At 30.1% G+C, this 22,289-nt stretch overlaps 3 protein-coding genes across 10 annotated transcripts in view; 1 reads left to right on the top strand and 2 right to left on the bottom strand.

Annotated features, from left to right (window-relative positions):
- Positions 1–22,289, bottom strand: part of LOC129748188 (neurogenic protein mastermind) — a 369,439-nt gene that overhangs the window by 89,351 nt on the left and 257,799 nt on the right. The window lies entirely within an intron of this gene.
- On the top strand, positions 4,329–5,229 carry LOC129748197 (general odorant-binding protein 99a-like). The gene is made up of 2 exons (XM_055742713.1): positions 4,329–4,486; positions 4,552–5,229. The coding sequence occupies exons 1-2, from the start codon at positions 4,448–4,450 to the stop codon at positions 4,945–4,947; spliced, it is 435 nt and encodes a 144-aa protein (XP_055598688.1). The 5' UTR covers positions 4,329–4,447; the 3' UTR covers positions 4,948–5,229.
- Positions 13,530–14,522, bottom strand: LOC129748190 (ferritin heavy chain-like). Its single transcript, XM_055742707.1, has 2 exons — positions 14,305–14,522; positions 13,530–14,242 (listed from the first exon to the last, which is right to left on the bottom strand). Exons 1-2 carry the CDS (start codon positions 14,408–14,410, stop codon positions 13,665–13,667), a joined length of 684 nt encoding a protein of 227 aa, XP_055598682.1. The 5' UTR covers positions 14,411–14,522; the 3' UTR covers positions 13,530–13,664.

Below are 22,289 nucleotides of genomic sequence, written 5' to 3'. Positions count from 1 at the left end.
TTTGTCATTTTTGTCATTTTTGTCATTTTTGTCATTTTTGTCATTTTTGTCATTTTTGTCATTTTTGTCATTTTTGTCATTTTTGTCATTTTTGTCATTTTTGTCATTTTTGTCATTTTTGTCATTTTTGTCATTTTTGTCATTTTTGTCATTTTTGTCATTTTTGTCAATTTTGTCATTTTTGTCATTTTTGTCATTTTTGTCATTTTTGTCATTTTTGTCATTTTTGTCATTTTTGTCATTTTTGTCATTTTTGTCATTTTTGTCATTTTTGTCATTTTTGTCATTTTTGTCAGTTTTGTCATTTTTGTCATTTTTGTCATTTTTGTCATTTTTGTCATTTTTGTCATTTTTGTCATTTTTGTCATTTTTGTCATTTTTGTCATTTTTGTCATTTTTGTCATTTTTGTCATTTTTGTCATTTTTGTCATTTTTGTCATTTTTGTCATTTTTGTCATTTTTGTCATTTTTGTCATTTTTGTCATTTTTGTCATTTTTGTCATTTTTGTCATTTTTGTCATTTTTGTCATTTTTGTCATTTTTGTCATTTTTGTCATTTTTGTCATTTTTGTCATTTTTGTCATTTTTGTCATTTTTGTCATTTTTGTCATTTTTGTCATTTTTGTCATTTTTGTCATTTTTGTCATTTTTGTCATTTTTGTCATTTTTGTCATTTTTGTCATTTTTGTCATTTTTGTCATTTTTGTCATTTTTGTCATTTTTGTCATTTTTGTCATTTTTGTCATTTTTGTCATTTTTGTCATTTTTGTCATTTTTGACATTTTTGTCATTTTTGTCATTTTTGTCATTTTTGTCATTTTTGTCATTTTTGTCATTTTTGTCATTTTTGTCATTTTTGTCATTTTTTGTCATTTTTGTCATTTTTGTCATTTTTTTTTTTAATTTTGTCATTTTTGTCATTTTTGTGTCATTTTTTGTTATTTTTGTCATTTTGGTCATTTTTTGTCATTTTTTGTCATTTTTGTGATTTTTGTTATTTTTGTCATTTTTGTCATTTCTGTCATTTTTGTCATTTTTGTCATTTTTGTCGTTTTTGTCATTTTATGCCATTTTTTGTCATTTTTGTCATTTTTGTCATTTTTGTCATTTTTGTCATTTTTGTCATTTTTGTCATTTTTGTCATTTTTGTCATTTTTGTCATTTTTGTCATTTTTGTCATTTTTGTCATTTTTGTCATTTTTGTCATTTTTGTCATTTTTGTCATTTTTGTCATTTTTGTCATTTTTGTCATTTTTGTCATTTTTGTTCATTATTGTCATTTTTGTCATTTTTGTCATTTTTGTCATTTTTGTCATTTTTGTTCATTATTGTCATTTTTGTCATTTTTGTCATTTTTGTCATTTTTGTCATTTTTGTCATTTTTGTCATTTTTGTCATTTTTGTCATTTTTGTCATTTTTGTCATTTTTGTCATTTTTGTCATTTTTGTCATTTTTGTCATTTTTGTCATTTTTGTCATTTTTGTCATTTTTGTCATTTTTGTCATTTTTGTCATTTTTGTCATTTTTGTCATTTTTGTCATTTTTGTCATTTTTGTCATTTTTGTCATTTTTGTCATTTTTGCCATTTTTGTCATTTTTGTCATTTTTGTCATTTCTGTCATTTTTGTCATTTTTGTCATTTTTGTCATTTTTTGTCATTTTTGTCATTTTTTGTCATTTTTGTCATTTTTGTCATTTTTGTCATTTTTGTCATTTTTGTCATTTTTGTCATTTTTGTCTTTTTTGTCATTTTTGCAATTTTTGTCATTTTTGTCATTTTTGTAATTTTTGTTATTTTGTAATTTTTGTTATTTTCGTAATTTTTGTAATTTTTGTAATTTTTGTAATTTTTGTAATTTTTGTAATTTTTGTAATTTTTGTAATTTTTGTAATTTTTGTAATTTTTGCAATTTATGTAATTTTTGTATTTTTTTTAATTTTTGTTATTTTTTGTAATTTTTGTAATTTTTGTAATTTTTGTCATTTTAGTACATATTGTAATTTTTGTATTTTTTGTACTTTTTGTAATTTTTTTTAATTATTTGTAATTTTTGTAGTTTATGAAATTTTTGTAATTTTTGTTATTTTTGTAATTTTTGTAATTTTTGTAATTTTTGTAAGTTTTGTAATTTTTGTAATTTTTGTAGTTTTTGTAAGTTTTGTTTTTTTTGTAATTTTTGTAATTTTTGTAATTTTATTATTATTTGTAATTTTTGTAATTTTTGTAATTTTTGTCATTTTTGTAATTTTTGTAATTTTTGTAATTTTTGTTATTTTCGTTATTTTAATAATTTTTGTAATTTTTGTAATTTTTGTAATTTTTGTAATTTTTGTAATTTTTGTAATTTTAGTAATTTTAGTAATTTTAGTAATTTTTGTAATTTTTGTAATTTTTTTAATTTTAGTAATTTTAGTAATTTATGTAATTTTTGTTATTTATGTAATTTTTGTAATTCTTGTCATTTTTTAATTTTTGTAATTTTTGTAATTTTTGTAATTTTTGTAATTTTTGTAATTTTTGTAATTTTTGTTATTTTTGTATTTTTTGTAATTTTTGTAATTTTTGTAATTTTTGTAATTTTTGTAATTTTTGTCATTTTTGTAATTTTTGTTATTTGTGTAATTTTTGTAATTTTTGTAATTTTTGTAATTCTTGTAATTTTTGTAATTTTTGTCATTTTTGTTATTTTTGTAATTTTTGTAATTTTTATAATTTTTGCAATTTTTGTAATTTTTGTAATTTTTGTTATTGTTTTATCATTTTTCACATTTTTGTAATTATTGATATTATTGTTATTTTGTAATTTTTGTAATTTTTGTCATTTTTGTAATTTTTGTAATTTTTGTAATTTTTGTAATTTTTGTAAGTTTTGTAATTTTTGTAATTTTTGTAATTTTTGTTATTTTTGTAATTTTTGTAATTTTTGTAATTTTTGTAATTTTTGTCATTTTTGTAATTTTTGTAATTTTTGTAATTTTTGTAATTTTTGTAATTTTTGTAATTTTTGTAATTTTTGTAATTTTTGTCATTTTTGTAATTTTTGTAATTTTTGTAATTTTTATAATTTTTGTTTTTTTTTGTTATTTTTTATAATTTTTGTCATATTTGTCATATTTGTCATTTTTGTCATTTTTGTCATTTTTGTCATTTTTGTCATTTTTGTCATTTTTGTCATTTTTGTCATTTTTGTCATTTTTGTCATTTTTGTCATTTTTGTCATTTTTGTCATTTTTGTCATTTTTGTCATTTTTGTCATTTTTGTCATTTTTGTCATTTTTGTCATTTTTGTCATTTTTGTCATTTTTGTCATTTTTGTCATTTTTGTCATTTTTGTCATTTTTGTCATTTTTGTCATTTTTGTCATTTTTGTCATTTTTGTCATTTTTGTCATTTTTGTCATTTTTGTCATTTTTGTCATTTTTGTCATTTTTGTCATTTTTGTCATTTTTTTAATTTTTGTCATTTTTGTCATTTTTGTCATTTTTGTCATTTTTGTCATTTTTGTCATTTTTGTCATTTTTGTCATTTTTGTCATTTTTGTCATTTTTGTCATTTTTGTCATTTTTGTCATTTTTGTCATTTTTGTCATTTTTGTCATTTTTGTCATTTTTGTCATTTTTGTCATTTTTGTCATTTTGGTCATTTTTGTCATTTTTGTCATTTTTGTCATTTTTGACATTTTTGTCATTTTGGTCATTTTTGTCATTTTTGTCATTTTTGTCATTTTTGTCATTTTTGTCATTTTTGTCATTTTTGTCATTTTTGTCATTTTTGTCATTTTTGTCATTTTTGTCATTTTTGTCATTTTTGTCATTTTTTGTCATTTTTTTCATTTTTGTCATTTTTGTCATTTTTCGTCATTTTTGTTATTTTTGTCATTTTTGTCATTTTTATATTTTTGATATTTTTTGTTTTTGCAATTTTTTTTAAATTTTTGTCAATTTTTCAGTTTTTTGTAATTTTTGCAATTTTTGTATTTTGTAATTTTTTTTATTTCTGTAATTTTTGCAAATTTTCTTCATTCTCTATCTTTTTCTATGTTTTTATCATCTCATCCTCATTTTTTTTTCAATGAACAAACTTCATTCAAAATTCTCAAAATTGTTAAAAAAAATATTTAGGATCATCGCAAAGGTTTCACAAATGTAAAATAAATTTGCTCGACTAGAGAGTACAGTTTTGAAAAAACTTCCCAATGTGTTGCTGTAAGTTATTGATAAGAGTAATTACCGATTGATTGCGCAATGATCCAAATCAATGTGCTACAGCTGATCAGCTGCAGCGATTGGCGATGAACCAGACGAATAACCGATAGTTTAGCGCTGCAAGGAAGGAGTACAAATGCCGAGGTAACGTTCTGTCGATCGGTTAGTTTTCCGCAAAAGATCCTTCCGATCAGACGTTGTTTCTTCCAAGGAAAAACTCTTAAGTGGTCGAAACTGAGAATGGCCTCGTGGATGAATTTTTGCCTCGTAACTTTACTGGTAAGTGATTGATTTGTATTTTCCTTCAAAAGCTCCTTATCAATCGAATAACTTTCTTCTATTAGGTCATCGTTGGGATGGCCAGATGTGAAGATGAGGATGCCGGCAAGCAGCAGCACCTCAAGATCAAGGAAACGTGCGCCAAACTGCTCTCGGTTCCGGAAGAAATGCGGACCAAATATTTCGCCCACGAGTATCCGGAAGAACACGACACGTATTGCTTCATCCGGTGCGTGTCGATCCTGCACGATAACTACGACGACGAAACGGGGCCGAACTTCGAGTCGATCCACCGGTGGTTCAACGATGGAACTGCGCTGGAAGATTTTACGACCCAGCATCAGGATTGTGCGGAACGGGGCAACGAGGTCGAGGAAGGGAAGAAACCGTGCAAGTGCCGCAAGGCCTTCCGCACGATGATGTGCTTCCGGGATAAGTTGCACAACAAGAGCAAGGCCTAAGGGGAGTGGGTTCAGAAGAAAGTGGTTCGATTCGAAACGAAAACTGTGTTTCGATAGATTAAGATTTTTTTTTAAATAATTGTGTTTAATCGTGTGCCTTCGAATGCCTTCGGAAGAATTTCAACTGGATTTTTTTTGATATTTTTCTTTCGATAAAGCAAACATTAACGTACCATTTGAAGGGATTTAGAGAAAAAAAATCTCTTACCAATTGTTATATCAAAGGTATTTGACAACAACGATATTTACCTGAAAAGAGAAGAAAAAAACATGTTAGAAGTATTGACTAAATTTTCATAAAGATTGAAAGAAAATTCAATAATTCGTATACTGAATATTTTTGAGTAACTATTAGTGTAGTAGAAGATTGAAAATGCTGATTAGGCGATGAATTGTAAAAATGGTTTTAAATGGCTTCTTGGTGTTTGACGGTCGCCATATTACATCAATGCAATGTTTGCCTTTTTTTGAACGGTGCAAATTGTGTTAGAATATTGATAGTTAGGGTCAGGCTTGGCAAAAGTCATCGTCATGAGGCGTGAAGCTGTGACTGTGAAGCCTCTTGGTCCGTCAAACTCAATTGACTGTTCCTTAACGACCAGTCACTTCGTTTGCCAGTCATTCATTCCCCAGTCATTTGAAGCTAAAAGAATGACCTAGTCAAGCAATCGCATTCAAACGACCGGTGACGAAAAAGAAACGCATTTATTATTATTGTTGCTCCTGCCAGCAAGCTCGTTTTCAGTTTTTTATTGCTATTGTTGCTCTCTGCCAGCAAGTCATTCAATTAGTTGTACCTGCCGTCAGCAGCCGATCGAAGTGTGAAGAGATTTGCCAGTCACTCTCAGGAGAAATTTTGACCATGTGTAGGTGCTTCGCCAGTCTATGATGGAGAAATGTTGATTGTTGTCGTGCTTTATCCGTCATGCGAGTAGTGAGGCTCCGTCAATTGAGAACAGTGCCAGTCGTTTGATGAAACAAAACTAGTCGGGTCAAGCGTGACGGGCGAAATTTACCATCACTGGTTAGGGTAAACATAATCAAGCTTTACACCTTCTTGGTGTTTTTCAATGAATTCATCATCGTGAATAGAAATTGCAGGAAATAAACTATATGAGGCTCCTGAGCGGTTTTGAGTTCAAGTTAAAATCTATAGAGAGAGAAACAAAATTGAGGTTATTTAAAGTCATCAGAGAGGAGGTTAAGAGAAAAAATAAATTCCAAAAAAAGCAAAAGTACACGAGAATTGAATAAAGACAAAACTTAACCAATGAAATAAAAAAAACCCCTCTAATTGAAAGAAGTAGAAAACAGAAAAGAGACAAAATGAGAAGGAAATGGTGAGAAGAAGGGAAGAAGGAATGTCCATGAATACAGTAGGAGGAAGTAAGAGGACAATTAGCGTACAGATTGAGAACAAAAGCAGATACAAATATACAAAGAAAAATAAACAGAACATAAGAGAAAAAAAGATAGTGAAGAGAGATGAAAATTTAGGTGAGTAAAAAACAAGAGAGTAGAGAGAAAAAATGATAGAGAAGAGAAGGTTTAAATCTATACAAAAAAAAATGGATTTCTGTTAGTCTGTCTATTCGGGAAAGGTTTTTATTATTGTTTGAGAAATGTTTGCCTAACTTGAGAACCATTCTAGCAAGTGGTACCAAATTTGGCATGGGAGGTTATTTGGCTACAAAAAGAATATTTTTACGAATATTTAGTACCCCTCCCTTTTTTCCAGTCGGGAAATAGAAAAGGGGAGATGGGCACTCTTACAATTGTTCACATAACACGAGAATTAGTCAAAAAAGGGAACTAGATTTGGCATGCGAGGGTATTTGGATACGAGAAATGTTTCAATATTTTTTGAGATTCCTCCCTTCTTCCAGTGGGGAGAAAAAAGAGGGTGGGAAGCATGCATTTTTATTGCATAATTCGATTACTTATCGAACAAATGGACCTAAAATGGCATGAGAGGATGTTTGGATATGGGAAAAGGTTCTATGATTGTTTGAGACTTCTCACAATTTGCATTGGGCGAATATGAAGAGGAGAGGACAATACAATTTTTTGCAATACTCGAAAACTGATCAAGCGAAGGGAATTAAATTTGGAATGCGAGAGTCCCCAGATAGTTTGAAGCCCTTCCCAACTCCCAAAGCGAAAACAAAATGTAGTAGGTACTCTCATACAATTGTTTGCATAACTGGAGAAATAATCGAACAAATGGAACTAAATTTGGCATGGGAGGATATTTTGATATGGAAAAAGACTCTATAGTTGTTCGAAACCCCTCCCTGATCCCAGAGAATAAATAGGAAGAGGAGAGGGGTATGAGATCGTATTTTGATACGAGTAATGTTTCTATAATGATTTTGGACCCTTCTCTTCTTCCATGATAAGAAGAGAAGACGGGAGTCCCATACATTTTTGTTGCATATCTATAGAATAAGTCTTACAAAAGAAACCAACTTTAGTGGGGAAGGATGTTTGAGATGGAGAAATGTTTCTACGCTTATTGAGCAATGAATCGGTAGGAGGGGACACTCAAACTTTTTTTTCAAAACTCGATAACATTTTGAGCAATTGGGACCAAATCGGTCATGGGAAAGTATCTATATGGAAATAAGAGTTTTAGAGTCCTACATTCTTTTTAGTGGGGAGCTAGAAAAGCGAGAGAGGTGCACTTATTTTTTTTTTTTAAACTCGAGAAATGATCGAGCAAATTATGCATAGAAGGGATTGGGGGGATTTCTTGATTATTACACAGAAGGACTCTTATAATTTAATTTTTAACGACTTGGAAACTGGTCAAGCAAATGGCACCAAATTTGGCATGGGAAAGGAATTTTAAACAAGTAAAACTTTTATTTTAGCAGAATTTTGAAACTTATGATTAAACAAATAAAGAGTCTTAATTTAAGATACAAAATTAATGATTGGAAAACGAATTTTAGGGCACATTTTAAGAAGGCACATTTTTTTTGCCTTTATATTAGCTTGGTTAGATCGAAGTTTGATTTTGCAAGCATAGTTTGGAGGACCATGTACCAAGTACATATAAATAGATTAGAAGCTGTCCAGAAACGGTTTGTGAAATTTGCGGTAAGGAATCTTGGTTGGAGAGAGCAAATGCCAGAGTATGAGAGTTTATGTCATCTATTGGACTTGGATCTACTAGAGAATCGGCACCGCATAAACGACTTAAAATTCTTCCTGAAAATAGATCGAGGCATCATAGATTCGTCCTTTCTACGGTCCCGAATAACAACCAATTCCAGAAGTTTGGTCTTAAGAAGACGCAGGCGCTACACCGTTGAGAATCGAACAACAAATTACAGCCGTAACGAGCCAGCGCACCGATACATGAGGGAAGCGAACCGCATAAATAACATAATTGACTTCAATTCAAGTGTACAGACAATTTTAAACATTTACATTATGTATTTAAGACGACAATTATATTTAAGATAGTCTTAAGTTTGCGGGATGACGGGCTCAGCCCACATATCCATCAATAAACTAAACTAAATCAAGAAAAAAGAACATTTATGAAATTAGAATTATATTTTTTTGTTTTGCAATTTAAAACTCAAGATACAACTTTCATTCCAAGGGGTTGATGTTGAGATTCAAATATAAAATTATTTGAATCAAATTTGAATTCAAGTAATTATTGAAATTTCCATCAATTTTGTAAGGTACACACCGGGTCAGCTGATTTAGAAAGGACAGGGCATGAGAAAAGATAATTTTTTTGAGAAAGCATAGAAGTTTGACGAAAGAAAAAAAAATGTGAATAAGAAAAGCTAAGGCAAAGCAGAAAATTTCTAAGTGGCGTGAAAAAAGGTAACAGAGATGAAAAAGGAACTGAATAAAAAAGAGAAAAATCTAAAACACTGGGACGAAAAAAAAAACATGTTCGAGCAGAAGACGCAATAGTGGAAGAGTAAGAAAAAAACGTCATAACAAATGTGGGATAGACAAACAAAGGATGTAAAAAAGAAATGAAAAATGAAAATCAAACATCCGATTGGCTTTAATTTGAAAAACTGAAAACAAATGTAGAAACGATATTAAAGGGATTGGAAACAAGATAAATGATAAACGAAAACAACAATTGAATATAAAAAGAAAACAATTTAAAAAATCTAAAACAAGAGCGAAGAAAGAAAGTCGGAAGATCCAAACTTTAAAAAATTCGACGATTTAATGGAAATTTTACAATTAAGACAATTTTTTCACGTTTGGCGATTTTGATAATTGAAAATTATGTTTTTTTTTTTGAACAATGTTGATAATTTTGATAATTTTGACAATTTGACAATTTTGACAATTTTGACAGTTTTGACAATTTTGACAATTTAAAAAATTTTGACAATTTTGCCAATTTTGACAATTTTGACAATTTTGACAATTTTGACAATTTTGACAATTTCGATAATTTTGTCAATTTTAATAATTTTGTCAATTTTGTCAATTTTGACAATTTTGACAATCTTGGCAATCTTGGCAATTTTGAGAATTTTGAAAATTTCAACAATTCCGAATATTTTGACATTTTAGACAATTTTAACATTTTTGACATTTTTAACAATTTCGTCAATATTGACAATTTTGACAATTTGACAGTTTTGACAATTTTGACAATTTTAAAAATTTTGACATTTATGAAAATACTGACAATATTGATTATTTTGAAAGTTTTGACAATTTTGCCAATTTCGACAATTTTGACAATTTTGACAATTTTGACAATTTTGACAATTTTGAGCATTTTGACAGTTTTGACAATTTTGAAATTTTGACAATTATGAGAATTTTGAAAAACTTGACAATTTTATTAATTTTGAAAATTTTGAAGGCTTTCAAAATTTGAAAATTTTGACAATTTTAACAGTTTTAACAATTTTGACAATTTTGTGACAATTTTGACAATTTTGACAATTTTGACAATTTTAACAGTTTTAACAATTTTGACAATTTTGATAATTTTGACAATTTTGACAATTTTGACAATTTTGACAATTTTGACAATTTTGACAATTTTGACAATTTTGACAATTTTGACAATTTTGACAATTTTGACAATTTTGACAATTTTGACAATTTTCACAATTTTGACAATTTTGACAATTTTGACAATTTTGACAATTTTGACAATTTTGACAATTTTGACAATTTTGACAATTTTGACAATTTTGACAATTTTGACAATTTTGACAATTTTGACAATTTTGACAATTTTGACAATTTTGACAATTTTGACAATTTTGACAATTTTGACAATTTTGACAATTTTGACAATTTTGACAATTTTGACAATTTTGACAATTTTGACAATTTTGACAATTTTGACAATTTTGACAATTTTGACAATTTTGACAATTTTGACAATTTTGACAATTTTGACAATTTTGACAATTTTGACAATTTTGACAATTTTGACAATTTTGACAATTTTGACAATTTTGACAATTTTGACAATTTTGACAATTTTGACAATTTTGACAATTTTGACAATTTTGACAATTTTGACAATTTTGACAATTTTGACAATTTTGACAATTTTGACAATTTTGACAATTTTGACAATTTTGACAATTTTGACAATATTGACAATTTTAAAATTTTACAATTTTGACAATTTCGACAACTTTAATAATTTTCATATTTTTTACAGTTGTGACAATTCCGACATTTTTGTTGATTTTGACAATTTGGACAATTTTGACTATTTTGAAAATCTTGACAATTTTGACAATTTTGACAATTTCGACAATTTTGAAAATTTGGCGATTTTTGACGGTTTGGAAAATTTGGAATATTTTTAATATTTTGATACAACTGTTCAATAAGGACAGTTTTTTCAAGTTTGGACAAAAAAGGTGTTACGACTAAATTTGATAACAGATTCGAGTTTAGAACGCTCAAAAAATTTTGAAAATTTTGAAAATTTTGAAAATTTTGAAATCTTTGAAAATTTTAAAGATTTTGAAAATATTGATAATTTTGAAAATTTTGAAAATTTTAAAAATGTTAAAATTTTGAAAATTTTGAAAATTTTGAAAATTTTGAAAATTTTGAAAATTTTGAAAATTTTGAAAATTTTAAAAATTTAAAAATTTTTGAAAATTTTGAAAATTTTGAAAATTTTGAAAATTTTGAAAATTTTAAAAACTTTGAAAATTTTAAAAATTTTAAAAATTTTGAGAAAAATTTGAAAATTTTGAAGGTTTTGAAAATTTTCAAAATTTTGAAAATTTTGATAATTTTGCAAATTTTGAAAATTTTGAAAATTTTGAAAATTTTGAAAATTTTGAAAATTTTGAAAATTTTGAAAATTTTGAAAATTTTGAAAATTTTGAAAATTTTGAAAATTTTGAAAATTTTGAAAATTTTGAAAATTTTGAAAATTTTGAAATCTTTGAAAATTTTAAAAATTTTGAAACTTTTGAAAATATTGAAAATTTTGAAAATTTTGAAAATTTTAAAAATGTTAAAATTTTGAAAATTTTGACAATTTTGACAATTTTGACAATTTTGACAATTTTGACAATTTTGACAATTTTGAAAATTTTGAAAATTTTGAAAATTTTGAAAATTTTGAAAATTTTGAAAATTTTGAAAATTTTGAAAATTTTAAAAATTTTGAAAATTTTGAAAATTTTAAAAATTTTGAAAATTTTGAAAATTTTGAAAATTTTGAAAATTTTGAAAATTTTTAAAATTTTGAAAATTTTGAAAATTTTGAAAATTTTGAAAATTTTAAAAAAATTTCAAATTTTGAAAATTTTGAAAATTTTAATAATTATGCAAATTTTGAAAATTTTGAAAATTTTGAAAATTTTGAAAACCTAACGAATTTTGAAAATTTTGAAAATTTTGAAAATTTTAAAAATTTTGAAAATTTTAAAAATTTTAAAAATTTTGAAAATTTTGAAAATTTTGAAAATTTTAAAAATTTTGAAATCTTTGAAAATTTTAAAAATTTTAAAACTATTGATAATTTTGGAAATTTTGAAAATTTTAAAAATGTTAAAATTTTAAAAATTTTGAAAATTTTGAAAATTAAGAAATTTTAGAAAATTTTGAAAATTTTGAAAATTTTGAAAATTTTGAAAATTTTGAAAATTTTGAAAAATTTGAAAATTTTGAAAATTTTGAAAATTTTGAAAATTTTGAAAATTTCGAAAATTTTGAAAATTTTGAAAATTTTGAAAATTTTGAAAATTTTGAAAATTTTGAAAATTTTGAAAATTTTGAAAATTTTGAAAATTTTGAAAATTTTGAAAATTTTGAAAATTTTGAAAATTTTGAAAATTTTGAAAGTTTTGAAAATTTTGAAAATTTTAAAAATTTAGAAAACTGAAAATTTTCAAAATTTTGGAAATTTTGAAAGTTTTGAAAATTTCAATTTTCAAAATTTTCAAAATTTTGATTATTTTGACAATTTTGACAATTCCGACAATTTTGACAATTTTGACAATTTTGTCAATTTTGACAATTTTGACAATTTTGACAATTTTGACAATCTTGACAATTTTGACAATTTTGACAATTTTGACAATTTTGACAATTTTGACAATTTTGACAATTTTGACAATTTTGACAATTTTGACAATTTTGACAATTTTGACAATTTTGACAATTTTGACAATTTTGACAATTTTGACAATTTTGACAATTTTGACAATTTTGACAATTTTGACAATTTTGACAATTTTGACAATTTTGACAATTTTGACAATTTTGACAATTTTGACAATTTTGACAATTTTGACAATTTTGACAATTTTAACAATTTTGACAATTTACAATTTTGACAATTTTGACAATTTGACAATTTTGACAATTTTGACAATTTTGACAATTTTGACAATTTTGGCAATTTTGGCAATTTCGACAATTTTGACAATTTTGACAATTTAGACAATTTTGTCGAGTTTGAACAAAAATAGCAAAAAAGTTGATGTTATCTTCGAAAATTCAAACAGTTGATAAACCAAAAGGCAAACGTTAAAATGTGGGAATTTAATAACCTTTTGTATTCGAGATTTTTTCAAATTTTCATTTTTAAATTATTGCGATTTTAACATTTTGTAATATGCTGTTTGTATGCAAGTTTGTTTTATGCCGGTTTTTGTCCAATTTCCTACAATTTATTGAAAATTTGATTTTTTTACCATCCGCCGTTCGTGATGTTTCTAGTCCAAATCACAAAAGAAGGAATTCAAATTTGATCCGGCCTTAAAGAATTCGTAGAATTAGTTGGTTGAATGAATGGCACCCTGCTTGAGTTCAATATCTACTCGTCAACAATTAGCTACTGAACTGTCTCGATTAGATTTCTAGATAAGGTCTACGTGCAAATAAGCCTGTCGGATTTCGATCGACTGATTAATGCACACTTGACCTTCGTTCGCAGTTTTTGCATCAATACTTATCGCTGATAAGTTTATAGTTTTGTTGTTCTACGGTCTCATACGTTGAAATATGGTCTCTATGGGTTATTTCTAAAGAAAGGCCACACTCCATTTGGAATTTTTTTAGACATAATAAAGTTAACAAAATAAAACAAATAATTGATGATTGAATAATCCACAGTATCGATTTTTGATAATTCTTTACTTTTAATACCTTACTGAGCACAGCATTATTCCACATTTCGGTTGCACAATTTGAGAGGTTCACTAGCACTTACAAAAAAAAACAAATCCTCAAACCACCGACTGCAGATATTCATCGAACTCGTGCAGTCCCATGTCCCTGGTGCTGGAATCGACGTTCAGAATCCCGTCCAGCACATGAATGAATCCGGTCAACTTCCGCACCGATTCGCTCCGCTTGGCGATGATGTGTTCGTCCATAAAGTGCGCCACATCCGGATCGTAATGGGCCGGCTTGTGGTGCGCCACCGAAACTTTCTTGTGCAGTGCGTGGGCAGTTGTGGCCACCTGTTTCTCGTACTCCATTGCCAGCTTCAACGAATCATGCTCGCTGGCCAGGTCCGGATCATTCAGAGTCCGCAAACCACTGCTGGCAAATTTGTAGTTCGGATTGAAAGCCGGCTGATAGCCACGTTTGGCTTGATACTTGATCAGCTCGATCGAATCGGACCAAGCCTCGTCGGAAATCTTCCGGTACAGCTTCCGGAAGCCAGGACGATTTTTGGCGTGATGATCGAAAGCCGACGAAAGGACCAGAAAGTCGAAGGACTGATCCATCAGCTGGGTGCTCAAGTCTTGCATCTCCTGTAGACTTATGCTGACGCCGGAGAATTTCGCTGTGCAATCGCCTGTTTAAACACCGGAAATCGTCAAACTTTGTATCCCGATCACTCGAAAAATGAACACTTACCAGCATTGGCCAGACACAAGGCTGCAGGTTGAAAAGCCTCAACTCCATAAGACCACCAGCTATTGGCCAACAGGACAGAACCAACGATTGTCAGAAACACCTTCATTCTGAACTACCTCTACTAGGTACTAGAAATCTAACTTCACTCAAAGGCCGCTTGCTTAGTAATGACAAATGTCAACTGCTTCCTGCATCAATTTAAAATGAGTGCGAATTTTGGCCTTTCCTTTATTTCCTTTATGCGCTGACAAAGCAACTGACCCAGCTTCGGCTTATCAATCGGATAGATAATACCTACTAGACTAGGCATGTGAATGAAGCGACGCCTCAATTGTTGGCATTAGAAACCGAGCGATTGGCATCTTTCTTGCCGGCTCATATCAGGTTAACGTGAGCTTCTGCCTGGCTTAGATGTTGGGCCCGATAGCAATCTGGGGATAGCGCGAAGCCATGGGTGTTGCTATCGGAGGGGATAACATTACTTCATGTTTTTTAATTCGATGGCATTTATTTGAATTTGAAGTGAAAAGTTCGTTAAAAAAAGAAACTAACAGATTTGATGACACCATTAAGTCTAAGCACGATTTCGATACAACTAAAGAGACTATAGTAAACAAAGAGGTGCCATCTGGTCCCTTTAAAATTAATGAGTTACAACCCTGCTGTATGGCTGCCTTCAAGACTGCTTGGTTCTGCTCGATTGGAATGACACTAACAAAAAATCAAAAGTTCCAATCGTGACATTTCGCCTCTTTGTTTACTATAGGCTCGTTAGATACAACCATGCTAGTGCCGGATGACGTTTAACCCTTGAATGCAAAGTGTTGTTTTAAAATAACGCAGTTAAAATTACGAGCAGTTCGAAAATCTATTCGGAAGTATGAAAAGGAAAGCATCTTCGTGTACAAAAAAAAAAATCTGGACAAAAACCGGATCCGATGGACAAAACTTTGGACTGGAAAGCATACGTGCTTACGCCAGTAAGAAGACGGTCTTAGTTCGGGATGTGGCCAAAAAGTGGTATTTTCAATACAATTTCTTACAATAAAAAAAAATTAATAGTAGATTTTTTGGGCTGAATTAACGCTCAAAATATGGTTTAAGACTTTTGGTTCACTTTCAATAAAAATTGGCCGTTTTGAAAAATTAATGCTATTTTCAGCATACTACGATCGACGCGTTATACCGAACGCATGGGCCGTGATAAAACATACCCATAGAAAGCATATCTTAGCGAGTTCAGTATGATTTTTTTAGCGTAAAATCATATTTTAGATTCTCCTCTATCGATGTGTAAGAAAATAATGTCTTATTCACCTTTCTCTGTTTGGTAACACCTTATTGAAAGTATTTAAAAATTAACATCGAAATGAAGAAAAACCTAAATTTTGAAATTTTCACGCCACAGAGCTATTTTAAGGAAAAAAATCATACTTGTCATGGCCTAACACAGCATTTAAAACAAATTGGTAATATTTTACAGGCTTAAAATGTTACGGATTCTTCAAAACACGAGAGGCGCATATTAGCCACATGGGGCATTATATGAACTTTTCCCCTATTTACAACACAGTTTTGTTCTGTGGATTTGAACTTGAGCAATATAATATCATAGGCATTTGTAGAAAACACATTTCTTCAACGATTACACACGTTTTTTACACAACTTGTAAGTGGAATACATAGCAAATCAGCGATTCGCTTAGGTGATGCATAATAGAGCATGTTCCCCTACACTATTGTCGACGACGAAACCTATTGCAAGTTTGATTAAAAAATGCTTCCGGGTGACCAGTGATATACTGTTAGGGATGGCACAAGTGTTGGTGAGACGAAGACAACGCAAGCTATACGTGAGTTTGGCATGCCTTTCGAGACGTTCGTGAACACTGACCCAATAAATACAGCAATCGAGAACAATGCATCAATGATTGCTGATTGCTGCAAAACAGAAAAAAGCGCTCAAACGTCAAGTTGGTCTGATTAAATCACCGACCAGTGAGGAGGTAACATCTTTTGTTTCCTTAGTTAGAATGATTATCATTAAAACGTTTTTTTTAAATTTTTAACAGAGTTTTGCCTTGATCAAGTTTACAAATTCCATCAAACTGAGCATGCTTTATCTATAAAACAATAGTTTTGTTGATTTTGTTCGGTTCCGGCACGAATTTCGATTACTACTCTTTTGAAGAAGTGCTCAATTTTAAGCCGTAAAGTAAGTAACCAAATGCTGCAAAAATGATGCAGCGAATTTCTATTTGCCTGAGGTGATGATGATGAACGCGGTGCGGTTAAGGGAGACGACTCAAACTGAGTTCGTGGTAATTCAGAATATAACCACGGATCACTCAAAATATTCACACGAAAATGAGTAGATGCATTGGAATACCCATTCGGAAATGAGTAGTTTCCCGGTTAGGGAGTAAAAATGTGTAATAGTGACAAATAGCTACCCAACAAACATTTTTGGCTGAACAACCGCTGAAGCATTATTTAGTTCTTATTTTAAATCAGCTAACTTGCTGAAAGAAGGCAACCAACATTCAGGAAGAAGCTGCTGTTCAGCCCCTAAACATCGAGATTTGGAGAAATTAATCAGCGAAGATGACATGAAACGTAAATTGACGTATCAACAGAAAAAAAAAAACAAAAAAAAGTCCGATGTTTGCCAGCTATTTTTCCCCTCTCGTGTTATTTTTTTTCTTCATTTCTCGAATTTTGAACCTACGACTTGCTATGGTCTCATGCCGCGGTACGCTGAACCAATCATGCATTCTGCGAAGGATCAGAAAAGTGTCGTTCTTAAGCTACCAAAATATCTTCCAACCAAGTCCAATTTCATATGAAGAAATTGGAATTGAAATGCTTCGAGAAAAAAAGTAAATTTCCCGGCTAGGTCATTTTACCAAGCAAAGTGAGAAATTTCAAATAATTAGAAGATTAAAAAAAATCTAATTTCTATAAATTCGCTATCATGCATATTGATCAATAGCTGAACAACAGAAAAGTTGATATAGCTGAAAGGCGCTTTCGAAGCTACCCTTGTACAGCTGACGCCTGTCAAATTTGAGTAGTGTCAAAAATGGTTGGACAACCAATTTTTCCCTACTTTCTATTGGCTGAAATAAAACTTCCTTACACGATGAAACAGCGCTGAAGTATTTCTTCATTCATCCAGCAAGCTGAAACAGCAATAAGCACCTTAACATAACATACGATCAGATAATTGACCTTTTTAATCAGCAAAAATGTTTGTTGGGTATAGCTTATATTATAAGTAGTTATTTAAGGACCTCACAGACGAAACTGAATAAAGATTACTCTATCCCACCACTGAAAACCTGAGTTTTCAACAAATTCAAATTTTTCAAACTGGTGGATTGAAAGGAAAGATGTTTTTTCAATCCTTTTTAAGTGTTTTTAAGCTGATCTTAGTCTATTTATTTACTTAATTTGCTTAAGCTTTGTTTAGACTATTCAAGCATTATTTGAAGCTAATAAAGGTATAACAAAAAAGGTTATACGTTTTGCACTATTTTCAGGTGTTTAATGTTACTTGAGAGGCATATTTCGTTGGTTTAAGCACTATAAGCTGGTTCGATCGCTTTCGGCTAACATCAAGTTCTTTAAATTGATCAGTCTGGTTTAAATTTTTTTCAAGCTAAGAAATGTTTTAGGTCTCTATTACTTGAATCATTTTCCCAAAGCCAGAAGCCAGGTCAGTTTGGTCGTATCAAGATTTTTGCTGTTTTGTTACTTAAAACTGCATGACTCCGTATCATGCATTACACTCAGAGATGTTTGAAGCGATTCGGATTGTATAAAGATGTTCCGAATAGTTTAGGATTAAGCTTTTTTTTCTCAGATTTGAGCTTTCATCTCCAATGTTCTTAAGGCAAAAAAGAGCTTAAATCTGAGGAAAAAAGCTTAATAACGCCAGTGTTCCGAAAATCACTCATTTTCAATGAATGTTCCTGATTGCACTTCGCAACTGAACGTACAGCGATCGGGTTTTGTTATTGATTGCTACTGGACTTATCCGATCATCGATCGTTCTATTCATCGCTAAAATACAGATCACCTCGCACGATGTTTGCTGTCAAAACAGTGCAGCACTATCACCAAATTGGAATCTCACCATTGAGCGATGCATACGGCGAATTATGTTGGGCTAGGATCAGGAGTGAATGGTTCAGGCAGTGAGCGAGTGATACATGTAACCGATCATTGGCAAATGTTGTTTGATTTTAAACATAGCCAATTAATAAATTTATTTGATTTTACAGCTTTTTTTACTACAGTAAGAACAAAATCAAACTGTAGTTGTGTTTGTGATGGAAAGATGGTCACTTCCGCCGTCTTTTCAATTTCTAATCAGCCAGGCGGATACTGAGTGAGTGACATTCAGAATGGATCAGTTGGTATCTCACTCATCTCCGATATGCGATGTTTGCAAACCCGATGATTCTGAATGATGGAACTCGGTTGACATTGCTGAGTAGAGCGCTGATCGAGATTGCATACCAGTCGGGCGAAGCAGTTGCGAGAGGCGCTATCCCATTATACAATCAGAATGTATCCAACAGGAAACGCATCCTGAGTGTTTATTTTGATTGATTTTCGGAACATCGAATAACGCTAAGCAAAAATATGTTGGTCACACGATACATATAAATGCTACCAATGTCTTAGATAGTCTAAACCAACACACGCAGCTCAAATCAACGTGAACGTCTTTAAAATTTAACCCTAATCCGTCCTAGATTTTTTAACCCCTTGGAGCCTTGGAGTGTCAAACACTCCTAACTAAATCCACAATATGTACGAAATCTATAGTTTTGGAAATCCCGTAACGTTACTCAAATATGTTGTTCAGACAGTATCCAGCTACAACTATTCATTTTTATGATATTTAATTCTAAGAAAGAAAATCCTCAAAAACACGCATTGGAAAAAGGAAGGAATTTCACTCAGGGCCTAAGAAACTTGAAGTTAAAAGCTCTATGTTGCGCATAAGGCTATTCAAAAACTGAGCTAAAGCGTAATTGCTATTTCAGCTTATTGGCTGAATAACGACTAACTGAAACCATGTTTCAGCGTTTGAAGAAGTCTGAGTGCGGCCAATGGGAGAAGTTGAATAATTATTTTGGACACACTTTTTCAGCCTTTGTTCGATCATTTGCTACCATTAAAATTTGACAAACTATTAACCGTGGTAAAGTTGCCATGCATGATCGCGGCTAGATTGAAATGAGAAGGGAATTTTTTTTCCTTTTGTTGATGCAATTTTTCCACAAGTTTCTGTTCAGCTTGGTTTTAAAATGAAGAGTTGATTTTCTCTGGGATAGGATTTTTGGTAAAGTTACAAATTTTGGGATATGATTTTTAGTAACGATACAAAATTTGGAATCGGCTAAAACAAGCCTGTGTGAGAGAAAATTTAAAACAGATACACTTTCATTGCGGACACTCAACAATTGATAAGAAAAAACCCATTTTATTAGACAAATTACATAAGTTTGAGTTTCACAGAATCTAACATCATAAAATTCATTATACGAATATTATTTTTGACAGAACCGGTATATCAGTTATTCTACCAGGGCTATCATATACTTAAAAGCCAAAATGACTACACAGTGAGAAAAAAAGGATAATTAAATAAAAAAAAAAAATTAAATAAACTTAAATTTAAACAAATTTTTGCACTTGTTTGGCAAAACATTATCAATATTTTGAAAATAAAAGTTTTAACTCAATGATCAGCTTTCCCCAAGACTGCGAGTAATTTTGACTTCTGAGAAAAAAGTTTTTGAAGTTTTCTTTGAAGCGTTTTCGTTTATTTGCTACTGGCATGGAGGCAGTAGAAAACTTAATAAACAATCAAAATCGTCGCCTGGGACGATGCATTTACATTATCTGCGTCGTCACGAATGACGGTTTTGTTTGTTTATGAGGTAACAGTGTGCCCCCGTGCCAATGGAAAATAAACAAAAACGATTTTTGTGATTAATAAAATGTAAATTAAATGGCACCCACGATTTCCTCCAAATTTAAAGGAAATCGACAACTTTTTTTTAAATCTATGATAATACGAATATAATCGATCAATTTTGAGTACTCGAACGAACTAAACATGTTGGCAAACATGCTAATTTTACATATTTTTAAGTCCAATTTTCATGATTATCAGTTGTTTTTAATTTCGACAACTTTTTTAGCCAGAAATGTAAAAGATTTTTTTCCAAGAATCATGTCAGTGTAGTCAATGTTTCAATATACACAGAAAAAAAATCTGAATCCATAACAACACTGAAATAGAAAACCTTTACTATTACATGACATGGAACGCGACTTATTAATGTAAATTTACATAATAAAAATAGTTGAATCCTTAACAGCACTGAATTCGTATGACACAAACATTACTTGACATGGAACGCGATTATTTGATGTAAATTTACATCACATATGATGTAAATAAAAAGAAGCATCATATATGACGGAATTTTCAGTGCGAATTTAACATTACATGTCTTAAATATTTTACATGTCTTTCATATTTACACGACTGTTGAAGTTGACAGACGTGTAACATTCAACTCGTACTGAAAATTCCATCATATGTGATGCTTCTTTTTCGTTACATCATATGTGATGTAATTTTATAACATTTTTCTGGTCACACAAAATTCTTTACAGCACTGAAATAGAAATTTCTTAAAATTACACGACATGGAAAGTTATAGGACATTGAATTTGAATTTAATTTATATTACAATACACTGAACGCGATGATACCATGTAAAAATACAGACTGTCAAGAACAGAACCATAGACAATTGTAAACAAAGTGTCAAGTCCAGTCGTGCACCAAAGTATTTGTTTTAAGCAGTTTTCCCGCGAGTGAGGTTTCCGGAGATCTTCATGATGTAGGGATGCGATTCCGGAAGCGGCTCCATTTTACCACCATGTTGTTCTCTGTGATGTTGATGCTACTCAACTTAGGATTCGGGGAAGTAAATGAAAGGTTGAAGTGAATTCTAATAAAAAAATGTGAGCTGAAAAAAAAATTCTGTCGCTGAATACAATAAATTAATTTAGACATAAAAAGGTTCAATTTTTATGAAGAGATGAGAAAATTCCATTATTGAATCATATAAACAAAAAATAAATCAAAACAAATTCCAATTGGAAAGTTTCTCTTCCAATATTCAGTGATTTTATAATTTACATCATTTTTATTTTACACGTTGCCAATTTTACATCATTTTTTATTTTACACGTTGCAAAATTTTACTGACGTGTAATATCCAACTAGCACTGAAAATTCCGTCATATATGATGCTTCTTTTTATTTACATCACATGTGATGTGGTTTTACAGATTTTTTTCGTAGTGTGTAGAAACCGTGAAATTTGGTTATGATATTGTCGCTGAAGGCTGATTGAAGCGGGAAAAACCTTTTACTTATATTTATTTATCTCAAAACGAAACAACTATAACACTCAATGTTATCCAAATATGTGTGAAAATAATCATCAGTGGCTAACATTTTCTCACCGTGAACCCCAAACGTCAGAATCGGTTTTTTGTATTTTTTGAATGCTGTTTTAAATTTGCATGAATTTGGAACAAAAGCTAATGACAGTTGGGAATTTTGAAATCGATAACTGTGTAAAACAGCCATTTACGCCACCGGTACCAGACGGACTGTTTCAGTGTGGTCCAAATCTGTGTTTTCCATACACCGTTGTGACCGGCCTTACGAGGTTTTGATAACTATAAATTTTGTACAATTAGATTAAGGAACAATCGAACTGTAGGGATTTTATGCAAGGAGTGTTAAATTGACACTCAAGATCTGATTAGGGAGTGAGTTTGTCTGGGCTTCCAGGGAGCACCCGTAAAATTGTAGTGATGAAAAATTAAAGATTATATGAATTCATTGGGACTACCACATTTTTTTTTAAATATTTGCTACT

Source organism: Uranotaenia lowii, chromosome 2, assembly GCF_029784155.1.
Source record: "Uranotaenia lowii strain MFRU-FL chromosome 2, ASM2978415v1, whole genome shotgun sequence".
NCBI lineage: Eukaryota > Metazoa > Arthropoda > Insecta > Diptera > Culicidae > Uranotaenia > Uranotaenia lowii.
This window is presented reverse-complemented; position numbering and strand designations above follow the sequence as displayed.

Bases quoted from the DNA above. Each gene is read 5' to 3' on its own strand.
- LOC129748197 (XM_055742713.1), top strand. From the start codon at position 4,448: ATGGCCTCGTGGATGAATTTTTGCCTCGTAACTTTACTG. The intron at 4,487-4,551 runs GTAAGTGATTGA...TTCTTCTATTAG, and splicing joins TTTGCCTCGTAACTTTACTG to GTCATCGTTGGGATGGCCAG.
- LOC129748190 (XM_055742707.1), bottom strand. From the start codon at position 14,410: ATGAAGGTGTTTCTGACAATCGTTGGTTCTGTCCTGTTGGCCAATAGC. The intron at 14,243-14,304 runs GTAAGTGTTCAT...GTGTTTAAACAG, and splicing joins CTTGTGTCTGGCCAATGCTG to GCGATTGCACAGCGAAATTC.